Source organism: Emydura macquarii, unplaced genomic scaffold (assembly GCF_026122565.2).
Source record: "Emydura macquarii macquarii isolate MOO-44397 ecotype Brisbane River unplaced genomic scaffold, CSIRO-AGI_Emac_v2 contig_1363, whole genome shotgun sequence".
Taxonomy (NCBI): Eukaryota; Metazoa; Chordata; order Testudines; family Chelidae; genus Emydura; species Emydura macquarii.
Genome location: NW_027131500.1, coordinates 23,293,447 through 23,318,811, shown reverse-complemented (window position 1 = coordinate 23,318,811; position 25,365 = coordinate 23,293,447). Strand labels below are relative to the sequence as shown.

The window sequence follows — 25,365 nt, the reverse complement described above, 5'->3', positions numbered from 1 at the left end:
GTAAGTAACCTTGTTTTTTACTCTTATGGATAAATGAGTCTTGATTGGATAAGTAAGGTCCAGTTCTGCAATGTTAGACTACCTTTTGTGATGTGCTGTGCCCTCACTGAATTGACCCCTTGGAAAGGGACTTCACAGTTGAATAAAAAATCTGAATTTAAACAGAATACCATGGGGTTTTGCACATTGGGAAGTAAGTATCCTTTTTTTTGGTAAAGCACAAATACTTAAGCACTCAGTCAAATGTAATATGTAAACACAATGACATCTTTATCCTTTCCCCGACACCCCCGGCCTCCCATGAGCTAATCTCATATCCTCTATAATGATGCTGAAACCATTTATTATATTGTTTAGCTTCAGTAATTTGTCAATTTGGTTGTGTCTTCTTCCTCTCTTTAGAATTTAATTACATGTTAGGGGTTTGACTCTGGCAAAGGGTCTGATTGACCCATACGTCATCTTCATCTGTAATTTTAGATGAGTTTAATTGAAGGGATATCTCTAGAATAGTGGTATGCTTAAAGGAACCCCATGAGATAGGTTAGTGTTCTATTAACGTTACATTTTGTAAAACCTTGTTTGGGGGCAGGTCCTAAACAGATTGAATGGATTCTTTTTAAAATAAGGCGAAGGTTTTCTCAAAGTCATGCAGCTCAGGGAACAGAATGTCATCTGATGTGACTGAGAACAAAGCAGTAAGACTGTTAGAAAAAATGTAGTGAGTACTTCAGTGAGTATATCATAACCAGTATGTCCTTGATATAATAGGCACATAAGTGAGATTGTTTTCAGAATAATATAGGGTGGTAGGACATTTGAATTTAATGAGCATCTTGTGGTAAAGAACATGTCATCTTAGATTTTGATCCCAATATTATATTTTATTTATTAATTTTTTTACACCATTAGTTTTTATGCTCCTGTAACAAGACACAAAAACTGTCCTGATTGCCAGGTGCCCTAGTACTGACTTGGCTCTATAATTAACTGAATAAAGAAAAATAGAAACAATGAAAGGCAAGGATTATTAGGAAATTGTTTCTGCTAAATTAGACCTATAGAGTCATATTTCCAAATCTGAAATAACCAATGCTGAGGCTCTCACTTTTGTAAGTGCAATATTTTGAATGCTCCAAAATTTTAATTTGCATGTGCAAATGGCATTTGTGCATACACATCTAGTAGTTAAATGTATAATTATTTAATTTGTGTGTGGAAATCAAATTCTAAGCCAAATTTTAAGCAGATATTTCACAGTATTCATAGCTGATCTTGAATTTGTATTCATACCAATTTGAAATAAAAACATGATTAATTACACTAATCCAGTAAGGTAATAGAAACATACCATGTGACTTATGTGTTTGGTTTGTTACTGTTAAATATTTGCAACAAATTGCATTGAACAAACAAAACACCAAGAATTATTTAATGAAATCATTTGAATTATTTAAAAAAAAAAATTGTCGTGTGCTTCTGGACAGTCCAGAAACAGAAAAAAGTGGTGAAATCCATAAAATTCTTGTTACATGCTATTTGCAGAACTCTTGTACGAGTCAAGCATAAGAATAAAAATCTGAAAGGCCAAACAAAACATATGTGGGGGTATAGGATTTATATTTTGTCCACGTGAGGATTTTAATGTAATAAACAATGCACACGTTTCTGTCACTTACATTTATAAATATCATACTGGCAAGAAACTACAAGAACTGACAAAAGAGAAAACTGAATGGTGGAATAATTAAGATTATTTAAGGAGACATTGGATAATTAATATGTTGTCATCCAGGAAAGAGAATATATCAACATTATAAAATAAGACAATGGAACAACTCAAATGCTTGATATTAGGCACATGCTTGGGTGAACTGGGGGCCTAAATGAAGAAAGATAAATACAGGCTATTGCTGCTGATTGTACCCATTTCCAAGATTAAGGAAAAAGAAATATTGGTTGTATATACCTGAGCCACAACCCATTGAAGTCAATGGAGATGCCCACTAACTTAATTAAGTTTTGTATTAGGTTGTGTATTAGGAAAAAGACATTGAAGGAAGTCAGGATATTGCCCTGCCTTACACATTCCAGAAAGGTCAGTCAATTTAATAGAAAACGAAATGGTGGGTATGATCAGTGACATCTAGGACTTCAGGGGTAGTTTAATATTGAATTTGCATATTCCTCAAATTAGTGCATGTTTTTAAAATGTCATTGGATGCCTCTTTGTCCCCTCCCCCAACAAATATGAATGAGATAAGACTTTAGTGGGACTGTAGGAAGTAGTTCTGTACAATGCAAAGACTAAATTACCTGACTGCTTTTTTGTGAACAAGTGGTCTAAGATTTTATGAAGAGACTTTCAAATAATGATACACGTTATAAAAGTGTTTTTGTCTTTTTCTGTGTGTTAGCTTTGCAGGTGTTTAAGGGGAGCTCCTCCCAAGCAAGAGGGGCAATATAGGAGAAAGCACAAATGTGCTTGTTAGAAAATTTAACCAGTGGATGACAGAGGCTGGCATCATGGGCCGATGGAAGACAAGAGTCAACATCTCAATAGGCTAGGCCGTATCTTAAAGAAGTTTTGCAGAAAGAAGCAGCAAGATTTAGACGTAACCTAGAGACAGGTCTGAGTGAAAGGAGATGCCCAAATTACACGTTAGACCAACAGGCAGGATCGTCGTGATGTCCACAGTGATTGAGAAAGGAGGTAGCAAGCAGGGCTTTAGTGGGTGGTGGGGATTAGAAGCAGTTTTAGCCATGTTTAGCTTAGCTGGTGGCTAGACATCCACAAAGCGATGTCAGAGATTTTAGTTTGGACAGGAGGAGACTGGTCTGGAGTAGAGAGATGGGTCTGAGAGTCACCAGCATAGAGATGGTAGTTGAAAATGTGTTTGTGGATGAGATTTCCTGGAGATCAGGTGCAGAGGGAGAAGAGAAGGGGACCCAAGGACAGAGAGCTCGGTGGAACCCCCACAGAACGTTGAATGGGGACTGAGGAGGCTTCTTCAAAGGACATGCTGAAGGAATGATGAGAGAGGGAGGAGGAAGACTGGGACAGGACAGTTACAGAAGCCAAGGGAGGGCATGATCTCAGGAAGACCATGATTCACTGTGTTGAATGAAGCTGGCTTACAAGTCAAGGAGGATGAGAATGGAGTATTGGTTCTGAGCTTTGGCTAAGAAGAGATCATTAGAAATTTTGGTGGGAGTGGTTTTATTGGAATGCAAGGGTAGAAGCTGGATTGGAGAGAGTCTAGAATGGAGTTGGAGTTGGAGGCGGGGGGAGGGAGGGGGTGAGAGTGAGACACTACTCTAAAGGGGCATTTCCTCTTGATACTGCCTCAACTGATCTCCTTTGCTTACTTTGTCTAAATTAAGTTATGTAGTGCTTTTACACCTACTAGATGCATTGAGTCTGCAATGCGGTAAGAAAGTCAACTGGATTTTATTTTGGTACATGCATAACAACAGGATTTTAAAATAAGTTCGTTTCACAGTCTTTACTGTTGATGATGCACGAACCAGAAAGAACTCAGTTTAACTTTAACACAGGACAATTTGAATTTGCTGAGCTAATAGCTAAGAGGGGGAAAACTCTTCACTTTTAATCTGAGCAGATTTGGTTGGGAAATCATTGTGAGAAAATAAAATATGCACCCTCATGATAGCATTTTAGATTCATTTTTCAGAGCATGTCTGTGCTTTAAACAAGACTTATGGCAATTTTGAGTGTAACATAGATTTCTATCCTAAAAACTCCCTCTAATCATCTGTAGTTTTGAGTTTGCTGAAAATAACTACAAATGCACTATTCTGGGATGGTCTCTGATACTATACATGTAACAGAATTTCATGAAACCTTACAAAGGATTATTACAATAACTTGTAAGACTGTGGGTCACATCCTGACAACAGAGGTTTAATAATACAATACTTTTGTTCTTGTATTGCTTTGTGCACATGTGCATGTGTATGGCTGAGGGAGGATACAGAATATAAGGATGTACAGACAACCCCAAATTACCCTACAGTTATACTCTATCAAAAGTGTTCCAATAGACCAGCAAATACTGTTACAACACTAGTAACTCTAAGGTGGATTGATCCTTTACCAAGTTCACTTCTTTTTTGAATGCCTCCACAGCATAGTGGAGGAATTCAGCACAGAGATCCATGTTTTAGCTCAAGATCGTCATAAACTTTGCAGTTAACCTTTTACAACTCTCTACCGTAGTAACTCAGTATTGCCAAACTCCACTGGTCAAAAATCATGAATCAAGCCAAACAAATTAGATTACTTTAAGAATAATGAAGTTCTTAAAAATAACAAAGAATTGGATTAATTTTATTTGTTTTCTGGTTTATGAACCTTTAGGGTATACTTAGGTCATATTCTCAAACTTTTCCTTGCCACTGTGAGGACTGGAAATGTACATATTCTTATAAAATGAAAGCTGTGATTCTCATGTAATCATGAAATGAAGAGCAGGGACTTTTAGAAAAACACCAAGCTTCATGAGATTCACAATAAAATCTCAAGAGTTGGCAACGCTAAGTCCAAAGTTACTTATTTATTTTTTACACACTGGAAAAACTCAAGTATTCATTCGTGTGACAGAGTTTCTGTCATTCAGTTCAGGCCCTCAGACTTGATTTTAAAAAAATGATTTAAAATATCACTTGTTTTCATTTTTTGGGGGCATAGAATTTTATGTTTCTTACTCCCTCATTCTGCGGTGTTACATCTCACCCCAGATTTAATAAGTGAGCAGATACACTGTTCTTGTATTTTCATATTTAAGTAAATGATATTCAGTATATTGCTTTTTACTTGCAGGAGGAAAAGAAAAAGTTTGACAAAGAGACAGAGAAGAACTACAGTTTGTTAGAGAAACATTTAAATTTGTCAGCTAAGAAGAAAGAGCCACAGCTACTAGAGGTACTGCTACTGCTATTTCTTCAGCAATGTTACTGAAAATGAAGGTCTTTCCTTTTTGCTTTGAGTACTTAAATATTTTAATGAAAGTACAAAAGGAGCACTGAGGCTGTTGAAAGCAAAATTGCCATCAACCAAGAAAATCTGGTTTTCTTTAAGAAAATTGGTATCAGTTGAACATTGCCATTGTTTGATGTCTTTTGGATTAAGTGTATTATTTTTAGTAAATATACACAACGCTACTAAACTTTGTTACTTTTCCAGATCGTTGAAGGAATAGTAAAGCATGAATGTATTATGGCCAAACCTGCATGTATAGTAAGGTTTCACTGAATAATATGCTTACACTGTAATGTAGATTGGGTGGTGAGTTATAGCAAGACAATGGCTATAATGTGATAAAATGGTAAATGCAGCAACTTGCATGTCTGCTTTTTAAAAAAATTTGGAGAACCTCATTATCAAGTAATGCTACACGAAAGGAAGAAATGTTCATGTCTTTATAGCTCAACTCTTAAAAACGTATATTTATTTTTTATTGGCATTCCTCCTGTCCCCCTCAGTGGTCCATGACAGATTGTCAACTTTTATTTTTCGAGGACTACTAAGTAAGGTATGAGAAAATGAGCAAAGGCGGTTTGTTCGAGCCTCTGTAGACAGAGTAGGAAAATATCCCAGAATTCTTAATTTTCTATTTTGCTTATGGATACTTTGAATATATTCAACAACACTTAAAAGTCTCCCAAATAGAAAGTTTTTCTGTAAAAATATGTTTCCACCAGCCTCCTTCCAAAAAATAATTTTCACAACTGGCCAGTTACCTAAATACTTGAGTGCCCAGCTCATACTTGCATTTCATCAGCATATTGACTCTGCATGTTGTGTTACTCAGACAGGTAGGCCCTGATTTTGTAAATCTACATGTGCATAACTTTGAACAGGTGAGTAGTCCCATTTAAGTCAACTGGAATTAATCACATGCTTAACTTTACACACATCCAAAAGTATTTGCAGGATCATGGGTAAAAGTACAGATACCATAGAAAACTTGTTACAGAAAAACGAATGTGTTATTTTCCACCTTTTTATAGGCCATATATTGGGGCATATCTCAAGGCCAGGAGATTTGTAAACATGTAAAACAGAGATGAGACACCACCTGTATGGAAATGCAGAATGCCTCAGAGAGAGCAGTCTCTGAGCCTTGTTCAACAGAGTTCTATTAACAATACCAGCGCCACTTGTTCAAAGTATAGAAAGTAAAAATAGATGTATTTGTATTTGAAAATTCAATAAAAAAATTAAAGTTCTTTACAACAATTCCTTCTGTGATCAATTAAAAATATTCTTTAAAGCTCTTCAATTAGATGCAACTTCTCATTCTTGTTTTTAGAAATATTAGAAAACAAAACAGAATTCTTAACATTTTAACAGCCAAAACATGCTTTTATTTAATGCCTATAAGACTTTAAATGGAAAAAACTCTTGTGCAAGCTTAGGAAATGTGTATACATAAAATTGATGGAGTTGGCTACTATATTAACCATACATTTGGCATTGTGTCATTTCCTTTATGCATATGCAGTATGCATTTTATTGAGATATTTAAAAATGAACTTAACAAAACCAAGAAAACAAGCTATATTGTGGTGGTGGCTATATTACTGTGGTAGAGCCCCTGCCACTGTCAATGCAGGATTGTTCCTGAAACTGTCAGGCATGATGTAGCTATTGTTTGTACATCACCTCTGCAGTGCTCAAAGTACAGTACCCCAACAAAAACATAATTCATGCCTCAGACAGTTTAGGGAATATAATCCTTCATTGACAGGCGGATGGACTAGATGGCTGTGATAAGGTGTAGTGCCATCTGGGGCCTTTAACACTTTAAAAAAAAAAAAAAAAAAAAAAAAAGAGCTAGATCTTGGCTCCACCTGAGTAATGGGCCAGGTGCCTTATGGGACACAGATAGATAGTAAACTCCATCACAATCACTTAATAGACACTTTCCATGTCTACATGCTGTGATTCTGAACAGCTGTATATTGCATACAACTCATTATAGGCATGACTAACTTTGCAATCCATACATATACTATATTCTCTGCATAAATAAGGTTTCTAGGTAATAACCTATTTATTTTTAAACCTTGTTCCTCAATATTGCATATGTGCAGGAAGTTACAGTGTGCAGTTCTTTTTTAAAATGTCATCATTCAGTGTGTGTGTCTTCATTCACAAACTATTGGCACAGAACAACAGAGAATTGATTTTTTTGTTTGTTTAAATACAAAACATTTTTAAGCTACTTTTGGCATATGGTCACGTCAGAGTGCAGTAGTTAATGTTGTACCTGAGCCATGTTTTGATGATAGTCTTTTGAGCTGGAGGTGGCGAGAAGTCTGGGTTTTTCCTTTCTTTTCCCTTCCCTTTCTTCACCCCATCCTCCGATTTTCTCTGGAGTTTGCACTTTTTGGGATCTGAAACTTCTACAGAACTCCTGGAAGCAGTAGATACCATTTCACAGATGAGAACTTCAGTGATGATCATTTAACAATTAGAATGACACTCAGTCCTTTCCTGTTAGTTATTTTAATAAGAGAAATGTTAGCCATTGTTCAGTTCTCTTCACTTTAAGGCTTGGCCAGGACACACATATCTTTATTAATAGTATATATTAATTTACTAATTGCATGAAGTGATATTTGTGCCAGCATAGGAATGAATGGTAGCTAAAATGTAATTGATACATGAGATCGGTATGACATTGACACTTTGTGAAAGCCAAAAAAATAGTACAGCTGCATGGGTCAGAACTCAGGCTACATTTATTAGATTTCCAATATTTTGTAGGCAGTGTTTTGTTTAATACCAAAAATAAAGGGTGGACTCCCTTTAAACTGTCATTTTATTGCTAGTGGTACACAGTACAGATGCCAGACAAACCCTAGACAAATCAGCAAGTAATTTAGGATCCAGAATTTTATCTTGCTTGCCATCACAATTCACCCAGGTTGAGGATGGGCAGGAGAGGAGGAGCTGAAAGTTTTCTAGCATTTTTAGTGCACCAGCAGTTTTTGGGTGGGGGGGAGTAATACAGACAATGACAGAGAATCTTCAGCGGTAACGCTTCTATCCTGGTCCCTGGGTTGAAGGGAAGCAGGTCATATCTCTTTTAGGTATGACTCTTCTTATCCCCTCTGTGTCTGTGCAGGGCCCTCTTGTGTGATATTAAAGCAGTTTATATTTGCAATGACATATTTGTGATTTGCATTGTAATTAAAATGAAATGTCATATGAGTTTCCAAAAACATTCCACATTCTGAAACAAGACACAACTAAGCATACTGTAAAAGGCATTGCTGTTAATATATCCAAAGTAAACTAATGAACGGTGTGTACTGTTTGGATGAGTCGTTCGCCTGGAGAAAGTCTTATCACTTACTGTCTTCAGCTCTGTATACATGTCATTCTGAAGCTATCTGTATAATGTCTGTGAAACCTAAAACAGCTCTGTTCTGTCTATAGGCAGACTACCAAGTGGAGCAAAATAGAAAACACTTTTATGAGCTGTCACTTGAATATGTGTGCAAACTGCAGGAGATACAGGAACGGAAGAAATTTGAGTGTGTGGAACCTGTAAGTACTATAGAATTTAGTATATAAAAAGAGCAGCACCAGACAGCTTTGACAAGGGGGAGAGTTGGAATGTAATAGGGTGAAAAACAAAGAGGATCAGTACTGATTTCTGCTTTCTAAGAAAACTTGCACCAGTGGGTAACTAAGTAGAATTAAAAACTATTGTGTTACATCTATGCAAACTCTCAGTATATATACACACACACAAATTGATTTAGCTTAAAGTCACCAATGTAACTACAACTGATCTAGTTATTTTGATGCAACTTTTTGAGTACAGACAAGCCCTAGAAATGTTCTACAAAAGACCCTGATTTATGATGATAATGGCAGAGGTGTGCAAAATGTGGCAGTTTTGGTTCACAGGGTCTTTGGGCAAAGAGTTTGTTTTCATTGAATTCATAGCCCCTGAAATTTAATATTTGAATACTCCAAAGAGTTTGCTAATACAACTCCTATTTACTTCATTTATAGTTGAGCCCTCTCACTACAAGGCTGCATCTGGGTTAAAAGCTCAAAGCAAGTTTAGTCTGAAACTACCAAACCTGGCCAGGGTTGAAAGTGTGCAAAACTAATGAGTTTCACTTGATTTCAACCCAAACCATAAACATATTGCCCAGGCTTACTCAAAATTCCTGCTAGGGCTTGCTCTAAAATTTCTCCAAAACTTCACAGGTAGGAGTTGAATTTTGTTTGTAACAAAACCCTAAGTTACACCAGTATCCCTTGGTTTCAGCTGTATTTATGAAACATTTAGAGCCGTTCTCATTATGATTGTTATTGTGTGTGTGGTGTTTTTCTGCAGTGTCTAGCAATTTAAGATGTCTTATTGATTTATGCTCCTAAATACCTTAGGCTATGTTTTCACCTACATTTTGTAGTGATATAACTTTTTGGGTTAGAGTGTGATTTAAAAAAAAAAAAAAACCACCAAAAAACCCACACAGTTTTATACATCAGTGTAAAGCTCTGTGTAGACAATAATACTGGTTAAAAGTGCTCATCCCAGCACAGCTTAATCTCCTTTCTATACAGGAATAAGCTATAGTGGTGTAAGCACTCTGATAAAAACTAGGTCCACAGAAGGGGGTTTGTTCTACTCTGCTAATACAAGCATATTTGAAGTGGTTGGTGTTTGTAGACAAGGCCTTACATGTTTTTGCATCTCTCCCCTAAATTCAGTTTAAAAAATAAAATGAACCTTTGAGCTTAGTATTGTAGTATCTAGCGATTCCATAATAAAAGACATTTATCTTCCTGAAGGCCCAATTAAAACTAGTACCTCTTCAAATTACATTTTCAAACTTCATGTCCATATACTGGTGAACTGGTTCTGTCAGCTATCTATCACAACAACCTTTCCTTCTGCAGAGTGGGTAAGCTGTATGTGGGAGGAAATAGTCGCTTGATTTGTATCTGAATGTAGTGGGAGTCTATTATATTCAATATATGCAAATTATATTCCTTTTTTAACTTTCACTGGGGGGAGTGACTTGATATGGCTAGTTGTGTACCTGTTACCCCAATTGTTCATTACCATCACCACCCACACACATCCGCCCTGGATTTTTTCTGAGCCTTGCATTTTTGTGAGGGTAGTGGAGCACTATTTTGAAAATAGTTTGCTTAAATGTGGCTTCAAAGTATTGTTACATCAGGCTGTGGCTCTGTTTCTCCATAATATGGAGAGGCCTGTGTTTTCCTGTGGGTTTTTCCCACTTGTTTTGCCTTGGGAGTTGCATATTCTTTTCTTACCTGTCTGTTGATCAGATTTAAAATAAAGATAATTTGTAAGAGACCAGAAGCAAGACAGGCTCCACAGGTGTTAGGCATGTCATTAGCATTTTTATCTAAATAGATTTTCGTGAATAGTAGACATTAGTAAGAATTCTTTCTATTTAAAAAAAAAACTTTCAGTTTTTGTTTACTTGTTCCTTTTAATGCTTCTGCAAAGACTGAATGAGAATAGAGCAATTCTTTGCTGGCAATTAGTGTTCTCCATACTAAGAGAGGTCTCCTGCTTGTATTCCAGGTGCTGTCATTTTTTCAGGGTATGTTCACTTTCTATCATCAGGGCTATGAACTCGCCAAAGATTTCAATCACTACAAAATGGCTCTGCAGATCAATATCCAGAATGTAAGTTAAAATGTTTTATATTTAAGCCATTTACAAACTTTTGGAATAAAAAATGTGTACCGTATATTTGGATAACTTGTTTCTTGGTAATACCAGTTAATCACTTTGAGAAACTTCAGGGATGTAGTGCCATCTTCTGGCTAAGCAACTATATGGCTGAATGAGCCATTGTGCAATAATTGAGAATGCAGTTAATCCTGCCACCTAGTGTTCTCTAGTACTCTTTAAAATATTTTCCGTCAGCTTTTCATAGTTTGCTTTTAAATTCTTTCACGATCACACTAGATGTGTTTAAGTTTAATGCCATTAACACTTTATTTTAAATATGTGCAGTTGGCTGGCTTAGAGGTTTCGCAATGGAATACTGATCTTTTTACCTTATTTGGTCACACATCTGAATTCAAGTTGGATTGGTAATGACTTAAAGACATTGTCACAGAACCACACTGTAGATAACTGAAGAACATAGAGTATAATGTTTGTTCTTCCTAACAATGTTTGTCACATTTGTTGGCACTTCCATTAAAGGAGCCAAAGCAGAATAACATGGAGGCTCTGAAGTAGACTCTCTTCTTCAGACTAGTTTAAGCACTCAAGTAGAGAGCTGTGTAAGGAGACTTGTATTGCCTGAGACTTACACTGCTGTTGTTTTGCTGGTTGGATGTTGGACCCCAGGCTGTCTGGAATTAGGACACAGTGCTTCTAGAAGGTTGCAGTCTAATTTTAGACATGAATGGATGAGTCAGAACACAGAAAAGGGGAAAGAGAGGGAAGGAGTTAAGATAACATATGGTTATGAAGTTCACATCTTTGGTAACATCACTCTTGTATTTCCTTTTTGTGTGTGTACATCTTTTCTTTGCACTAACCAACTTTCCTCTCAAGTTGTATTGGGTTGCAGAGAGAATTTTTTGGTTGTGATTTTTGTGCTTGTGGATTTCCTGAAAGAAGTCACCCTTTCTGGAGGGACTTGAATGAGGGGTCTTTCCCACTAGGATTGGGAGATTATTCCAAGCACAGATGAAAGGATAGAAGAAGGCATGCAGGAGTAAGTAGGAGAAGGATAGTAAAAGGATACTGAGTCTGATATTGGTATTAGAGTTAAAAAAAGGTGAAGTAGGACAGGATAAGAAATGAGATCTGAGATATAGGCCAGGATGGAGTTGTGCAGGACTTTGAAGGTGAGGATGAGAAATTGAACTTGAAATTGTAGATGAAGATGAGCCAATGAGACGTTAGAAGAGGGAAGAGAGGTGGTCAAATCAATGGGAAAGGAAAACAGTCTTTACAGCAGTATTTTGGATGGCCTGAATGACAGCAATATGTGCATCAGGAAATGCACAAAGGTTCCAGTAATCAAGATGGGAGATTAATGTTGTAACTGTTGGAATTGAAAGGCTGGTTTGGATTTTCAAAATGCTCTACAGGAAGGAGTGGCAAAACTTGATGACAGCATTCGATGTGGGAGGAGAATGAAAAGAAGAGTCAGAAACGACCCTAAGGTTGAGAGCCTGAAAGACATAGAGGGCTAGAGTGGTTACATTTTGGGAGGGCACTAGGAAGTCTGGTACATAGTTGGTTGGACTCAGGACTGAGTATTGCTGTGTGGACACTGGAGCCCTGAGGTGGGGCCTGGATTCAAAAATTCTCAGCCTAGGGTCAGCAATCAGTGTAGATGCTCAAACCCACGGTCCGCTGACTTGTGTTCCACTAACCCTGGGCTTACATTATAGTGTAGACATACCTTAAATGATCCATTTTTAGAAAAAAGGGGTGGCTGTCAACCAGCAATAAGATGTCTAGAAATGTAACCGCAACAGCACCACAACCAGTATTTTCCTGAGTGGAGACCCAAAGCTCTCTCTCCCCTCCCTTTACCCAGCTCCCATATTCCCCTTCTGTAGCCTCTTCACCCAAACCCACACATTCCTCTGCTGCTGCCCCCACCCAACCTCATGCTCTTCTCCAGAGAGATGATCGGGCTGAAGAGCAGCATCTCCACTGGGGCCAGGCAGTTCTTGGAACCCCAGACCCCATCCTCCTCCTCCATCTCTGCTTCCCCAGGAAGCACCAAAAGCTTGGATCCAATCTTCCCGTGCTTCTGGGGACAGGGAATTCCCGGTGCCCCCTGCTCCATTTCTACATTCTTGGTGCCCATGTGGGCTGGACGGATGCCTGGTGACCACAGGTGCTGGAAAGACTGTAAAGGTGAGGGGGGTGCAAGCAGGCTCATAGGATTGCAACACCACTCAAATTTTGCCCAGTTGTTCCTCCATCCTGACAGGAGGCAGGTGGGCCAAGTTTCCCCCTCTTTTATTTGTTGCATTCCTGACCTACAATTACATCCACTTACCCCAAATATATGTGCAAATCGGAGAAACTGTGTGGCCAGGTGAGTAGCTAAATGTTTAATTCCATATTTATATGTATAGTTAAGATAAATCAGTATGCATTGCAAGCTGGATGTTAAGCATTTTGTATTTATAGTACTCATTAGCAAAGTGCCCATGCTTCTTAAACCGGTAGACTTTTTAATCTGAGGTGTAAGATGTTCTGTTATCTCTCATTTTGTTGAGCTGCATTGTAGTTGTTTGGTTTATTCTCCTGTGACCCATAGTGTGGTGGTGTGTTTTCTCTCTGCTCTTGTTAATATTCAGAATAAATATTGTTGTGTTGCTTGTGGTTTGGGAAGAATGGTTCCCAGAAAAAATAATAGACTGAGTTGTTATTCAAATATAGCCAAAGGTTTTCTGTAAACTGCTATGTATGTATGAGTCTCTGGTCAGGCTCAGAATGTGTACGAATAGATGGTGACCTACTTGCCCACATTCTCACCAGTAACTACTGAAAATGTGATTTCCCCTCCCCCTCCCCCACTCTGAAAGAGGCTCATTAATCAAACTAACATCGATAGTGTACATGTGTTGCCTGTGGAACCAGCATATTCAAGCCCAGGTTCATTATATGAAAGGGTCATTGCTTACTGCTCCATCTGCTTTTTCCTTGAAACAGGTCAACAGATTCTTTAGAGACCTGCTCTTGTTAGCTCTCCTGGCTCCCTTCCCACAGTTACTGCAGCTAATTTCTAAAATCTACTTTTAACTCTGAAGAATGCCAGAACTCCCCAAGAGTTGAGATAGATGGAAATGTGCACAGATTCTAAAAAGGGCTTTAATTATTCTCTCATTTTCTGAACAGTTATAGCAACCCGCTATTTTTACTAGAAAGTATGCATCTTCCCATTATTAGTGTTTTTCTCAGTTTTAAATATCTTTTTTTTTCTTTCTTTTTCTTTTTTTTTAAATTTAGACAAGAAATCGTTTTGAAGGAACAAGATCAGAGGTGGAGGAGCTCATGAACAAAATCAGGTGGAATCCTCAGGAACATAAAAGAGCAAATCAGTTTACCATAGAAGGCTACCTTTATGTGCAGGAAAAAAGTAAGATACATTTTATTTTATTATTTGTATTCCAATGATGCCCAAAATCTTCTAGGTACGTGTCCCTAGACAAGCATGTGTGCATGCACACAGAGTTTCTACTAAAAAAGCTTACAGTTTAAGAGAAATGTTCTCATCTCTTTATAAATTCAGTATCCTACTTAATATTAATACATAGTGTCTTGCATGTAGTGATCTCCAAGCACTATACAAATATCAATTAAGTAAGCCTCCAGTGAGGGAGGGAGGATGTAATATTCCTGTCTTAAAGATGAGGAATCTGTGAGGCACAGAAAAGCTTGGTGAGTTGCCCAAGGTCACATAGCGAGTTGGTGGCAGAGCTGGGAATAGAGTTCTCAAGCCACTCTCAGTACAGTGCACTAAGTATTTTGTGGTTGAATGTAAAGCCCTTTATAAGAAATATTTGTTCTTTTTTGAGTGCTGGACCCGATGGTACTCATTGCGAGTGAGCATGCACTCCAGGTGCCCAGAACTGGAAATTCTTCAATAGCAGTGTCTGTTGGTCTATGTCTGCGCACCCTGATGTGAACTGAATGCAGATCTGGTGATGTAGACCGACCACCTCTTCAGTTCCTTTTCTACCGCTTGTGGTCTCTGATGGAAACCACCTGTATTGGTAGTTTCTAGCTTATTAGGCTCAACTTTTCTGTAAAAATATTATATATAGTTTTAATAGTGGACTCCTTAAGAATCCATGTGCCACATCAATCTCGTTGCACTTCGAGCAGTACACAGAGCATGCAAACAATTCCTGCCTTTCATCTGTCCACTCATGTCTACGTAGGTCAGACAACGTGACCACTGTTTATTATATAAACAGGAGGGAGCAAGGTCCAGACTGCAGTGTGGGGAGGCAATACAACTGTGGAATTGGTGCATCCAGCATAGATTGCCCTCTCTGCAGTGCACTCCTGGGCATAATGAACTCCCTAGCAGACAGCCTCAGCAGGCGTTTTCACAAAGACAACAAATTGGCACTCCATGTTTCAGCTGCCCAGTAGATATTTTGTCAATGGGGAGTCTCATCTTGGGACTTCTTTGCTACTCGGTCAAATAAGAAATGTGTCCAGCTTATTGCTGTCAGAATTGCTTGTTGCTGTGCCAGAGGGAATGCTTCCTAACATGATAGTCAGGCCTGTTGATGTATGCCTTCCCTCCCACCACATGTTGTACTCAGGAAGACAAATAAGGACAAGGTGATGTTATTCTTAATAGCTCCTTGGTGGCCAAGGCAGATCCAGTTAATGATGGCTTTCCAGATGTTTTCCCTCCACTACATGCACCTCCTGTCATAGAATGGGGGTAGGATCAGCCATCCCAACCCAGCGTCCCTCCATCTGACAGCCTGGCTTTTGGATGGGTGACAGACAGAGATCCTGCTTGAAGGTCCAAGCTATCATTCTAAATAGTTGGAAGCCCTGTCCTGCCAAATGGAAGCATTTTTTCTTCTCAGATGTTTGAAGGTATCTGTTTGGCCTGAATTTCAGAGGTGCTGAGCATTACTGACTCCCATGAAAATTTAGTGGAACTAGTGAGTGCTCAATACCTTTGAAAATCAGACCAATTAAATTTGAGGATTATAGCTTTCATTCCATAGTTTAGCTATGTACTTTCATTATCTAGCTGTGTTCTTACTGTTTAATAAAATAGGCTGAATATTGGACAGCAAATATCATGAATCCTGTTGTGCTGATACATAGATGTCATGCAAAAAACATCCTATTGATGCATTCCAGTACACACAACTCATCTTTCGGTGTATTTAAATGACTAATAAGTTGCAGTGATCTGAACCCTTGATGAATGACTGAATTCAAATGTTGGCTTTTAAACAAGTCTAATTTAAAAAAAATCTGATTCAAAACTTTAAAAATATGCACACTCTTAAAGCTGATTTTTATCTGTTCCAAGGCTGTCACTCTCTCAACAAGTTGATGGTGATGAATTGCCTAATGGGAAGAACATCTTGTATGATGCAAGTGAGGGCATGTGTAAAATGAGTGTCCTATATATTGAATGCTCTTACATGTTCTTTGAAAGGATCGACAGTCATTGTTTCTTGTTACTGACTGTGTTACAGCCTACTCCTTGAAAAGTGTTTTAAACTCACCAACATTGAGGAATCATCCTGATGCCTCCATTCTCTAAGAAACACTGGATCAGGCCCATGTTTCCTTTCTTTTCCTGCTGTTTTTCCTTATTTAAAAATATTTCTCAAATGTGTTTTATGTATTTTCATTTTTAATGACTTTTTCCTGCCCATAGATCCCAAATGTTTAGATTTATTTTTGTTTCAATGTAATCATAGTCAGCTAAACAATAGAAACTATTAAGATACATTGTTTCTTTTATATCAAACCTAGAATCGTGTGGAAAGGTTTACGGATGTTCATGGGAGTTCGGGAATCTTGGAGAGCTAGCACTGCCCAGACTGTACCCAGCTGAGAGCTGGATTGGCTAGGAATCTGAGGGCAGCCCTTTTTTTTCAGCTGGTCTCTCCTTTAATATAGATGTGTGGTCTGCATAGACTGCATATCCTGGCAAATAAATGTTTCCTGACCAGCTTATGTTTCTGCTCACACCAGTAGGGAACATTTTGTGCTCAGATGTTGTCTCCCTGGACTGCACCTGGATATATCCTTTAGGTATTTCTGTTACATGTGTTTAATAATAACAGCAGCCTATAGCAGATAAATGTGGCACCTAACTACTTTATAATATCAAAACAACCAACTTCATTAAATCCTTAATTAATCCTGATCCTCATTTAAAAAAACAACAACTTTGCTCTGAAATGGTAAACAAAAATAAAATTATAGTCTCAAGGGTGACTGGACAAAAAAGATGTGAATATTCATCTGATCTTGCTAAACTTAGGATTTGATCAGGATCAAATTGCGTTGGAGGAAGGGCTGGTATTCTCCCAAGCTGTGGCTACTCACAACACTGGCATGCTGATGTCTTGGCTCCCTTGCTGAGATCATATGCTGGGCTGGACTCTTGCCTTCCTGAGCTTCTGTCTCGGCAAATAGTCAGGTTGCACAGTAAAGGCTTCTTACTGCTCACAAGGCAGGAATTTCTGCAGCGGCAGCTCCTGCTGGTTCCATTGGCAGTTTCTCTGTGCTGGTGGAAGTGATGCAGTAGCAGGCCAGGCTTGGTTTTTTATACTCCAGCTTGCCAGCTGCACTTTTGAATTTGGTACTCTGGTTCGGGCTAGCCAGTGATACCAGTGTTGTAAGTTTGGAGGAAACGTGGCTGGCTCAGAAGTGAGTATGTGCCATGTACCCGTGTGTATTCCCAGTTCAAGCCAAAGCTGTGACCTTTGAGAGTGAGAGTCAGTGAAAGAGACCATAGAGAATTCTCTTGCTGATGTCCAAAAAGCTGAGTTCCAGGCTTCAGCAGCTGAGAATGCCATAGCTGATCTCAGCTGCTGTGATAGAGCAGAAGGTGAGGCAGTCTCTAAAATAACTGGTTTTATATCATGTGGGTTTTTAAAGATGATTACTGGCCCCTAGGATTGTAGCCAGAACCAGCTAATATAGAGTTTGAAGCACAGTGTTCTGTACTCTTAGTGACCAGTCATACTCAAAGTTGGTCTGTACCAGCTAAACTTCCAGGGACTTATCAAAGACCAAGTACAGTAAAGTATATTATAGTGCCTTGACATGGCAAAGGCATGAATAGCTACAGCAATGACTGTATTGCAGATAAAAGGTCCCAGTTTTTCTTATAAAAGATGCAGGTGATCATGCGTCATGTTATAATGTTCTGGGGTGAGTGTTTGACTTGCTGGCCTTTCTTGCGTTGGATAGAGTGCAAAATGTCTATGGAACCACATGAGCTGCAGTGTACAAGCAAACGTGTTCAAATTCAGATTACCCAGAATGCATTCTTGGTTTTTTGTTTTGTTTTGTTTTTATCCCTTAATCTGAAATTCAAATTGGAAACCAAATTCCAAAACAGAATATCCAAAGTTCTGGATACCCTCACTTTCAAGAAGTTGGATAAGCAGAGTTTACCTTTTTTTTTAAATGATGTATCAGACAACCTTGTGTTCTAGAATTAGGATTATATGATGAATTTACAGTTTAATTGCTTCTGAGCCTGATGTCCCTTGGTGTTATTTAAAGCAGTTGTATGGGCAAAAATGCTTTTGTCTAGCAGCGAAGGAGGTAAGATGGAGATGCATCTAGTAAGAGCTGTTTTCCATTAGCTTGAGACTATCAGTGAGTATGGAACACAGCGAGCGCTGGTGTACAGAATATGAGACACAGGCTAACATTTGTTATGATTTGACAGCAATATTGCTCCACTTACTTTGGGACTTGGCACATTTGTGGTGTTTTTTTTTCGGAATATAATAATAGACTAAGTAGATTTTTGTAAACGGGGAGGAGCAACACAATATCTTAAATAATAAGATGTAGTTAATGCTTTGATTTTTCTTAAGGGCCTGCCCCGTTTGGCTCCAGTTGGGTAAAACATTACTGCATGTATAGGAAGGAGACAAAGAAGTTCACCATGATCCCATTTGAACACAGGTCAGGAGGGAAAATTGTAAGTAAATGTCATTATAGTTCTTCATGCCCTGTATCTAAATGAGAGGATATGTTAGATAAGATATGTCAAATATCTTTTTCATGCAGTTCTCGACTTGCTCTCTAAGGACATTAAGCTAAAATAATGGAATGATTTAATAGATAAGGACTCTGTAGAAGTTTTAGTTGCTTAGTTTTGGAAAAGTAGAGAACATAAGAGGTAGAATACACCTATTGTGCCTTTTGTGTGTGGGTTTCACTAAAGGTAGTAAAGTTCATTCTGATTATAACTTGTGAAGTGTGAATTGAGAAAGTACAGTAGCATTAAATTTCTCACTTGCACTCTCCATCCAGATTCTTCTTCCAAGGCGCAAAGACAGGAGAGCTGAAAAGGGGGATTGGATAGGAGGCTTTTAAATAATTTTTAATGGAATGTAATTTGTACAGACAATCAGAAATATAATTTCAGCTCTCCTTGATAGCATCTAAAACATTCAGGTCTCAGTACTCTGTTGGATGCTGAATGCCCTTAATTCCCATTGAAGTGATTGAGAATTGAGAGCAGTCAGCAGCTTGCAGGGTTTGGCATTAACTAATTGTATTAGTAGGAGTGAAATATGTTTTTTTGTTACAAAAATAATAAATTTAAAGATGAAAAAGGCATTTTAGATCTCCCAGTCAATCTTCCTGCAAAGGCAGCGTCACGTGTTTTTGTACATCAAGTGTTTTTTGTCCAGTTTAATTTTAAAAGTTCCCGGGTTTGGACTTCCCTTGAGGACTGTATCCCTGTATGTTTGGTGGAGAGGAGGTTGTTTTCATCATTCTTAGTAAAACATATTTCTTTAAATTTATAAATATATTGAGCTTGGGTAAAATTTTCATAAGTGCCTAAATGACTTCAGAGCCTAAGTGCTAATGAAAGTCGGTAGCACTTAGGGCTTCTAAGTCATTTAGGCACTTCTGTAAATTTATACTCTAGTTTTATTGTGATTGTAATGAGCCATTTTAGTTAAGATAAAGAACTATATATAATCGTGCATGAAAAAGAGACACTAGCAAGGCAGTAAAGCCAAAAAATGTGACCTGTTGTAGTTTGGCATTTGTACTTTATTGAAGATCTCCCCTTCTTGAACCTCATAGTGGAATTATTCTTTCAAACCAAAGCTCCTGCATCTGGAAATTTTAAAATGCACAACTCACTATCCACCACATAAAAGTAATGGCTTCATGTTGTGAGACAAGAGAGTGCTCATACGACAGCTTATTAACACTCAGTCACAGGTTATTTCATATATTTGATTTTGGGTCCTGTAAGGATGAGCTTGCAAATGTATTGTGCACACATGGTGGGTTTTGAAGATACCACTTTCTATAGAAGGCAAACTTCATGGTACTGTTGGTCCCTTTTTTGTCCTAACTACTTTAATAGTAGCCTTTAAAATTGAATTTGGAATGTTACCATGTCTGGGAGAAAATGTTGCAGTGAAAGTCTCTCTTTCAATATGTTTGCAATGATATTGCAATGGATGCAAGTTCTGAGTTTTTTGTTAAAATGTTTTTATTCATTTAAGCTACCAAATTTCAAATAAAGGACATTCTGCATTTCTGCAGATGTATATGATGTATAAAATAACCTTGGTTTTTGAGACTTCTGCAGTATCATGGTTAGATTCTAAAGACCTGAATGGCAGCCATAACTGAATTCATATGTCAGTTTCAATCCAACTTCTGCTTCTACTTTAATATAGGTTTATCACATTCAGATTGCGTCCCTAGCTTACAGAAGTTTTGGATTTCAGATTTGCTATTACATCAAGCATATAAAAAAAATCTCTTGTTTACAGGGTGATGAGGACGTTTTCCTCCTTACATGCTGTACCAAAAGAAATATGGATACTATCGACAGGCGTTTCTGTTTTGACATAGAAGCTGTAGACAGGTAAGCTGGTGACATACACTAAACAAGACATCAGGGTAAATGTTAATATTAACTTGGATTTTATATACTGCCTCTCACTGCGAGGATCTAGATGCACAGTAATAGAATGACTCCCTGCAAGGAAATCATCACCAGAGGAATATCCAAAGAAGGCAGTCATGGCTTATTGTTTAGCTTTAATATCCCAAGTTACGAGGCAATAAGGATCTACCTTCAAATGCAGACATTGCCTGAGGTTTTCACTTTGTCTCTCTTTTATGCTTTATCTTCATTCTTTCTTGGCTCACCCTACAGTTCTTTGTGCACACTAGAAATGTGTATTATAATAATGATAAAGTGGTGGCTGTAACCTTTTTTGAAGCACATATAGCTGTGGTGGAAGACAAGAATCACTATGGATAATCCATGGGTTCGTGACCACTCCATGTCATAGACCTTGTTTTCCAAAATGTCACATCACCAAAAGCTCAAATATTGAGTCCTCTATCACTTCAATGTTAGAGGCAAGAAATCATGGGGAATTATGGCTTCTTGAGATTTGTTGTATGCTTGTCGCTGAAATGAAAGGCGTATCACGAAGCTGCATTTTTGTTAAGTTAGAACCAGGCCATTTATTCTTATTATGGCATGCCAATACCATATAAAAGTCTGACATACTAATTTTTCATTACAGGGAGTAGCATGAGACATTCCACACAATGCTGCAACCATCTCTTCTGTTTGACTCCATTTGCATTCTTTTGGATTATATCAAACTCAAGAAATTGTGTACTCATTTTGTTTCTCATAGAAATCTAATATTTTAAAATATGTCAAATATCATGTTTTCCACCTCAGCTGGTCTTCATTCAGTGTCAGGGTGGGGGAATCCAGTTTAGAAGGGCATTATGATTTAAAATACTTCTTTGATCAAGTTGTGTTCTATTGGTTAATCAGTTATCTCTCTGCACTGGACAGGAGCAGGTCTAGCAGGAAATGCTACTTGGAATGTAGGAAAGTCCCATCAATTCCCAGTTATGGGTTTTAGGCTCCAAAATACTTAATTTAAACTGCATATTGGAAGGTATCTTTAGAAATGAGATGGTCAGATATAACCCAAACTCCCTTACACTGGTGCATGATTGGATATCCTGGGGTAGAGACTTCTCCCAATGTGCCTTCTGTCTATAACAGCCCCATTTATCAGCATGATTTAGTGGCTAATATGGAATCTGCATCTGTCTGTCTCTTTCACACATGCCAGTTGTCTACCATATTAAATCTTCTGCCAGGGTGGAACACATTTATAATACCCTGCCAGGCCACAGGAAAGCAACAGTTTTTACTCCTAACTCTCTCTTTGCTTCTATGAGAGATCCATAGATTCTAGAAACATGTTTTAAAATCAGAGCTGGATTATTTTTTTAAAAATGTTACTTTGCTCTTTGCCATTCCCAGTCATTCTGGCAAGTCTTTTGATGATGTGACACGGATGCATTGTTTGTGACCTTATGCAGGGAGTAATCGGTCACTTTCTTCTAAGTTGGCAAAACGTTTCTAATGTTTTTCTGACTTCACCCTTTTGCAGGTCTTGCATTCCATCCCATCCAGTTTACTCCATGTGCTCACAAATGAATGCCATTCTAACCTGACATACAGTGTGTAAGATTAATTCTTCAAATTCTTTAGTCTGGTGTGTTCATTACCACTGAGCCAGAATGCAGCATGTTTAGCTGATCCTGCAAAACAATTCTTCATGCCCATATTCCCTCTACAATTCCTGTTCACTGTGACCAGTAGACCAGACTGCCTCTTGTGGTATTGAGATGTACTCCTTTTGGCTAGAGGTCATGCTGGCCATTCAGAAGAGGAGGCACTGTGTCAGCTGGCTTCGGGGCTTAGCGGCTGTCCTAGCTTAATCAGTAGCAGTCTAGACAGCACTGCCATGTATTTATCAGATATCTCCCCCATCAAAATAGTCAAGACTAACCATTGATCATGGGTTTTGTGTGTCCCAATGGCCTGGATACAGGGAATGATCAATGATTTTTAGGAAAGAATCTCAGGTTTAGCAATCTGTTGACATTGGTTTATGTTTTCAAAGCTCTCTTAGCAAGAAACTAACTCATTTTTCTTTTAAACAGAAAGCTGTGATTGTCCTTGATCTTTTCTTAGAATCCAGGCTCTAGGTTTTGTGGGCTCCAAAACTTGCCTCAAGCTAAAAACAAATAGATACCAATTCTTCTGATTTAATGTCTTGTGTCAATTTTGATGCTTTTCTACTGTCAAATATGCACAACATAAGAATGGGTCTGTGCTGTGAGAATCTATGTAATGCTTTGAAGTACCTTCATCTCTTGAGAAATAGTTAGACATTAGTATGCTTCTTATTAAAGTGACAGTGGAAGATGTTAGTACCGGTAGTTTAAGTATTTCACATTTTTAATATCAGTTCGACAGATAGCCCAAATTTCCTTATTTCATACTGTTTCTCTGTCTGCAACATGTACACTTTTTTGCCTTTGCAGTAGTCTGAATAATACCTGTGCTTCTCCATAAAAAGATTTCTAGCCCACTGTACGCTCTATTCACCCTAAGACGCTTCTCATCACTGTAGCTTATGCCCTGATGATGCAACAGACTTTGCCTGTCCAAAAGATTTTTTTCCCTATAAAAGTTGCCTGTATTGTTACCAGTTGATTTGGTTCCATCAGAAGTAGCAGTGGTGGAAGTTCTAGTGTAGGCTAGGTTTCCTGACTGCACTAACATTCCAGTAGTTTAACTTGTGGTGATAATAATAGTGGCAAATTTTGCGAAATAAAACCTTAAATGTAGAGACAGTCTTTGTGGAGAGGGGAAGGAATAAAATCTCTTCTAGACAGGCTTTATACCAGTACAGAACATAGATGATTCTCTTGATGTGCTGTCTACATCCTAATTTCCCCAGTAGGTGAAAAAAGCATGTGTGTGTGTGTGTGTGTGTGTGTGTGTGTGTGTGTGTGTGTGTGTGTGTGTGTGTGTGTGTGTGTGTGTGTGTGTGTGTGTGTGTGTGTGTGTGTGTGTGTGTGTGTGTGTGTGTGTGTGTGTGGGGGGTGTGTGTAGGGGGTGTTGCTTTTTTAAAATTTCTGGTTTCATTTCAACATAGCCTGCAAATAATGTCCTTTAGAAGATGTAGTGATTTTAAGTTGTTGGCTGGAGATCACAGTTTCAGTGCTTTCACTTTTATAATTCCAGTGAAGAGAAGCATTTGCATTATGTAAAAGTGATTTATGGGGCTTTGGCTTTCACTAATAAAATGGAGACAAGAGAGGATGATAAAATACTGTGTGGTCCTTTTGCTAATTCAACCATGTCCTTGCTTTCTTTCCTTGCAAAATAATTCAGTTTTGTCCAATTAGCATGGTTGAAACTGAATACTACTAGATGGCCAGTTTAATCCCTGAAAAGCCTGTTTGGCCTGGAAAGTCTTCTCCCACTCCCCTCAGATCTTCTTTCTTCTATCACATATGTATTTGCTTTTAGTTAGCCACATAGGGTGTAAGGTGCACACATTTAATGAAGTTCCGCAGAAGGCTTTTTTAAGGTTGGTTTTTACATCTAGTAGGGGGAAGCAGTGTTTTTCAGAAGAGCAGGGATACTTCTTGCATGTGCTGTGATAGTACCCTCACTCTAATGGATCTACAGAGAAATGTTCATGCCATTTGTAGTTCTTTTCCATAATTATAATTGGTTCCCCTGAGTCTTGCATTGGCTTAGAGGAAAGACAACTTTAAAAAAAAAAAAAAAAAAAAAAAAATTGGGAGCAAGGAGCTTCCATTTGCTACAGTATCTTGAATCCCTGGACTGTATGGGCATTTTGCCCTGATATGTAATCCAAAGGGATGCACCGAGCAAGGAAGCAGGACACCATAATTTCTACTGGCAGAGTGCTACACTGAAATGAATTGGGAAAGCCAAAAAGTAGTTCAGTAATTGGAAGCAGAAATAAAAAGGATTGAGGCACATCATATTTATAAATACGGTATTCAGTGGCCGGGTGAATGATAACGTTTTTTAATTGGGAGGAAAGTAATTACCAACATCACCACTCCTGCTTCATTTCAGCTGTTAACTTCCCTTGTACTTATTTTCTTCAGTATGCTTTACAATTATTAATTTTTAAAAGTTCCCTCTTATACGCTATTAAAAAAAAAAAGGTAGATTTACACCAATCTCTATTTACTTATCTCTATATCCCAAAATTCAGACTTTCCGTCCTTGTTAGGAAAATTTTAATAGCAGAGTTTTGCAATGAGGTATTATATTAAGACTTAATTACTTTTTATAAAATGTACTATAAAATATTTACTAGAATACGCTAGAGCATTGGCACAAATAACTAAAACTGAACTTTACATTTCAAATAAATTAACAAAGTAATTTTTGTACGGTAGTCCTGATCTTATATATGTTCTGTTTGTAATCCACAAAATTCAGTCATTCTCTGTTGTTGGTGAGATTGACAAGATTGTACTTTAAATATATACTGTATAAGTGGATTATTTTGATGATTGTTTTTTTATGGCTGCCTAATGTGCATAATGGGTGATCACTTTGGGGATACATCAATTTCAAATATGAACAATGTTCAGTGAGAGAGCCCCCCAAAATGTGTTCTTGGACAGTGGATTTTGAGATGGTGATGGGAGGTGCCATTTGAAATGAGGAAAAATAGATGTTACGTGTTTGGCT

At 37.9% G+C, this 25,365-nt stretch overlaps 1 protein-coding gene across 3 annotated transcripts in view; it reads left to right on the top strand.

Annotated features, from left to right (window-relative positions):
- The window catches only part of ARHGAP10 (Rho GTPase activating protein 10), a 209,350-nt gene that overhangs the window by 79,596 nt on the left and 104,389 nt on the right, over positions 1 to 25,365 (top strand). For all 3 annotated transcript variants that reach the window (XM_067551928.1, XM_067551931.1, XM_067551929.1), the window contains 6 exons: positions 4,844 to 4,945; positions 8,471 to 8,581; positions 10,614 to 10,718; positions 14,028 to 14,157; positions 18,629 to 18,735; positions 20,561 to 20,655. In XM_067551928.1, the coding sequence (XP_067408029.1) occupies positions 4,844 to 4,945; positions 8,471 to 8,581; positions 10,614 to 10,718; positions 14,028 to 14,157; positions 18,629 to 18,735; positions 20,561 to 20,655 (650 nt within the window). The remainder of the gene's footprint in view (positions 1 to 4,843; positions 4,946 to 8,470; positions 8,582 to 10,613; positions 10,719 to 14,027; positions 14,158 to 18,628; positions 18,736 to 20,560; positions 20,656 to 25,365) is intronic.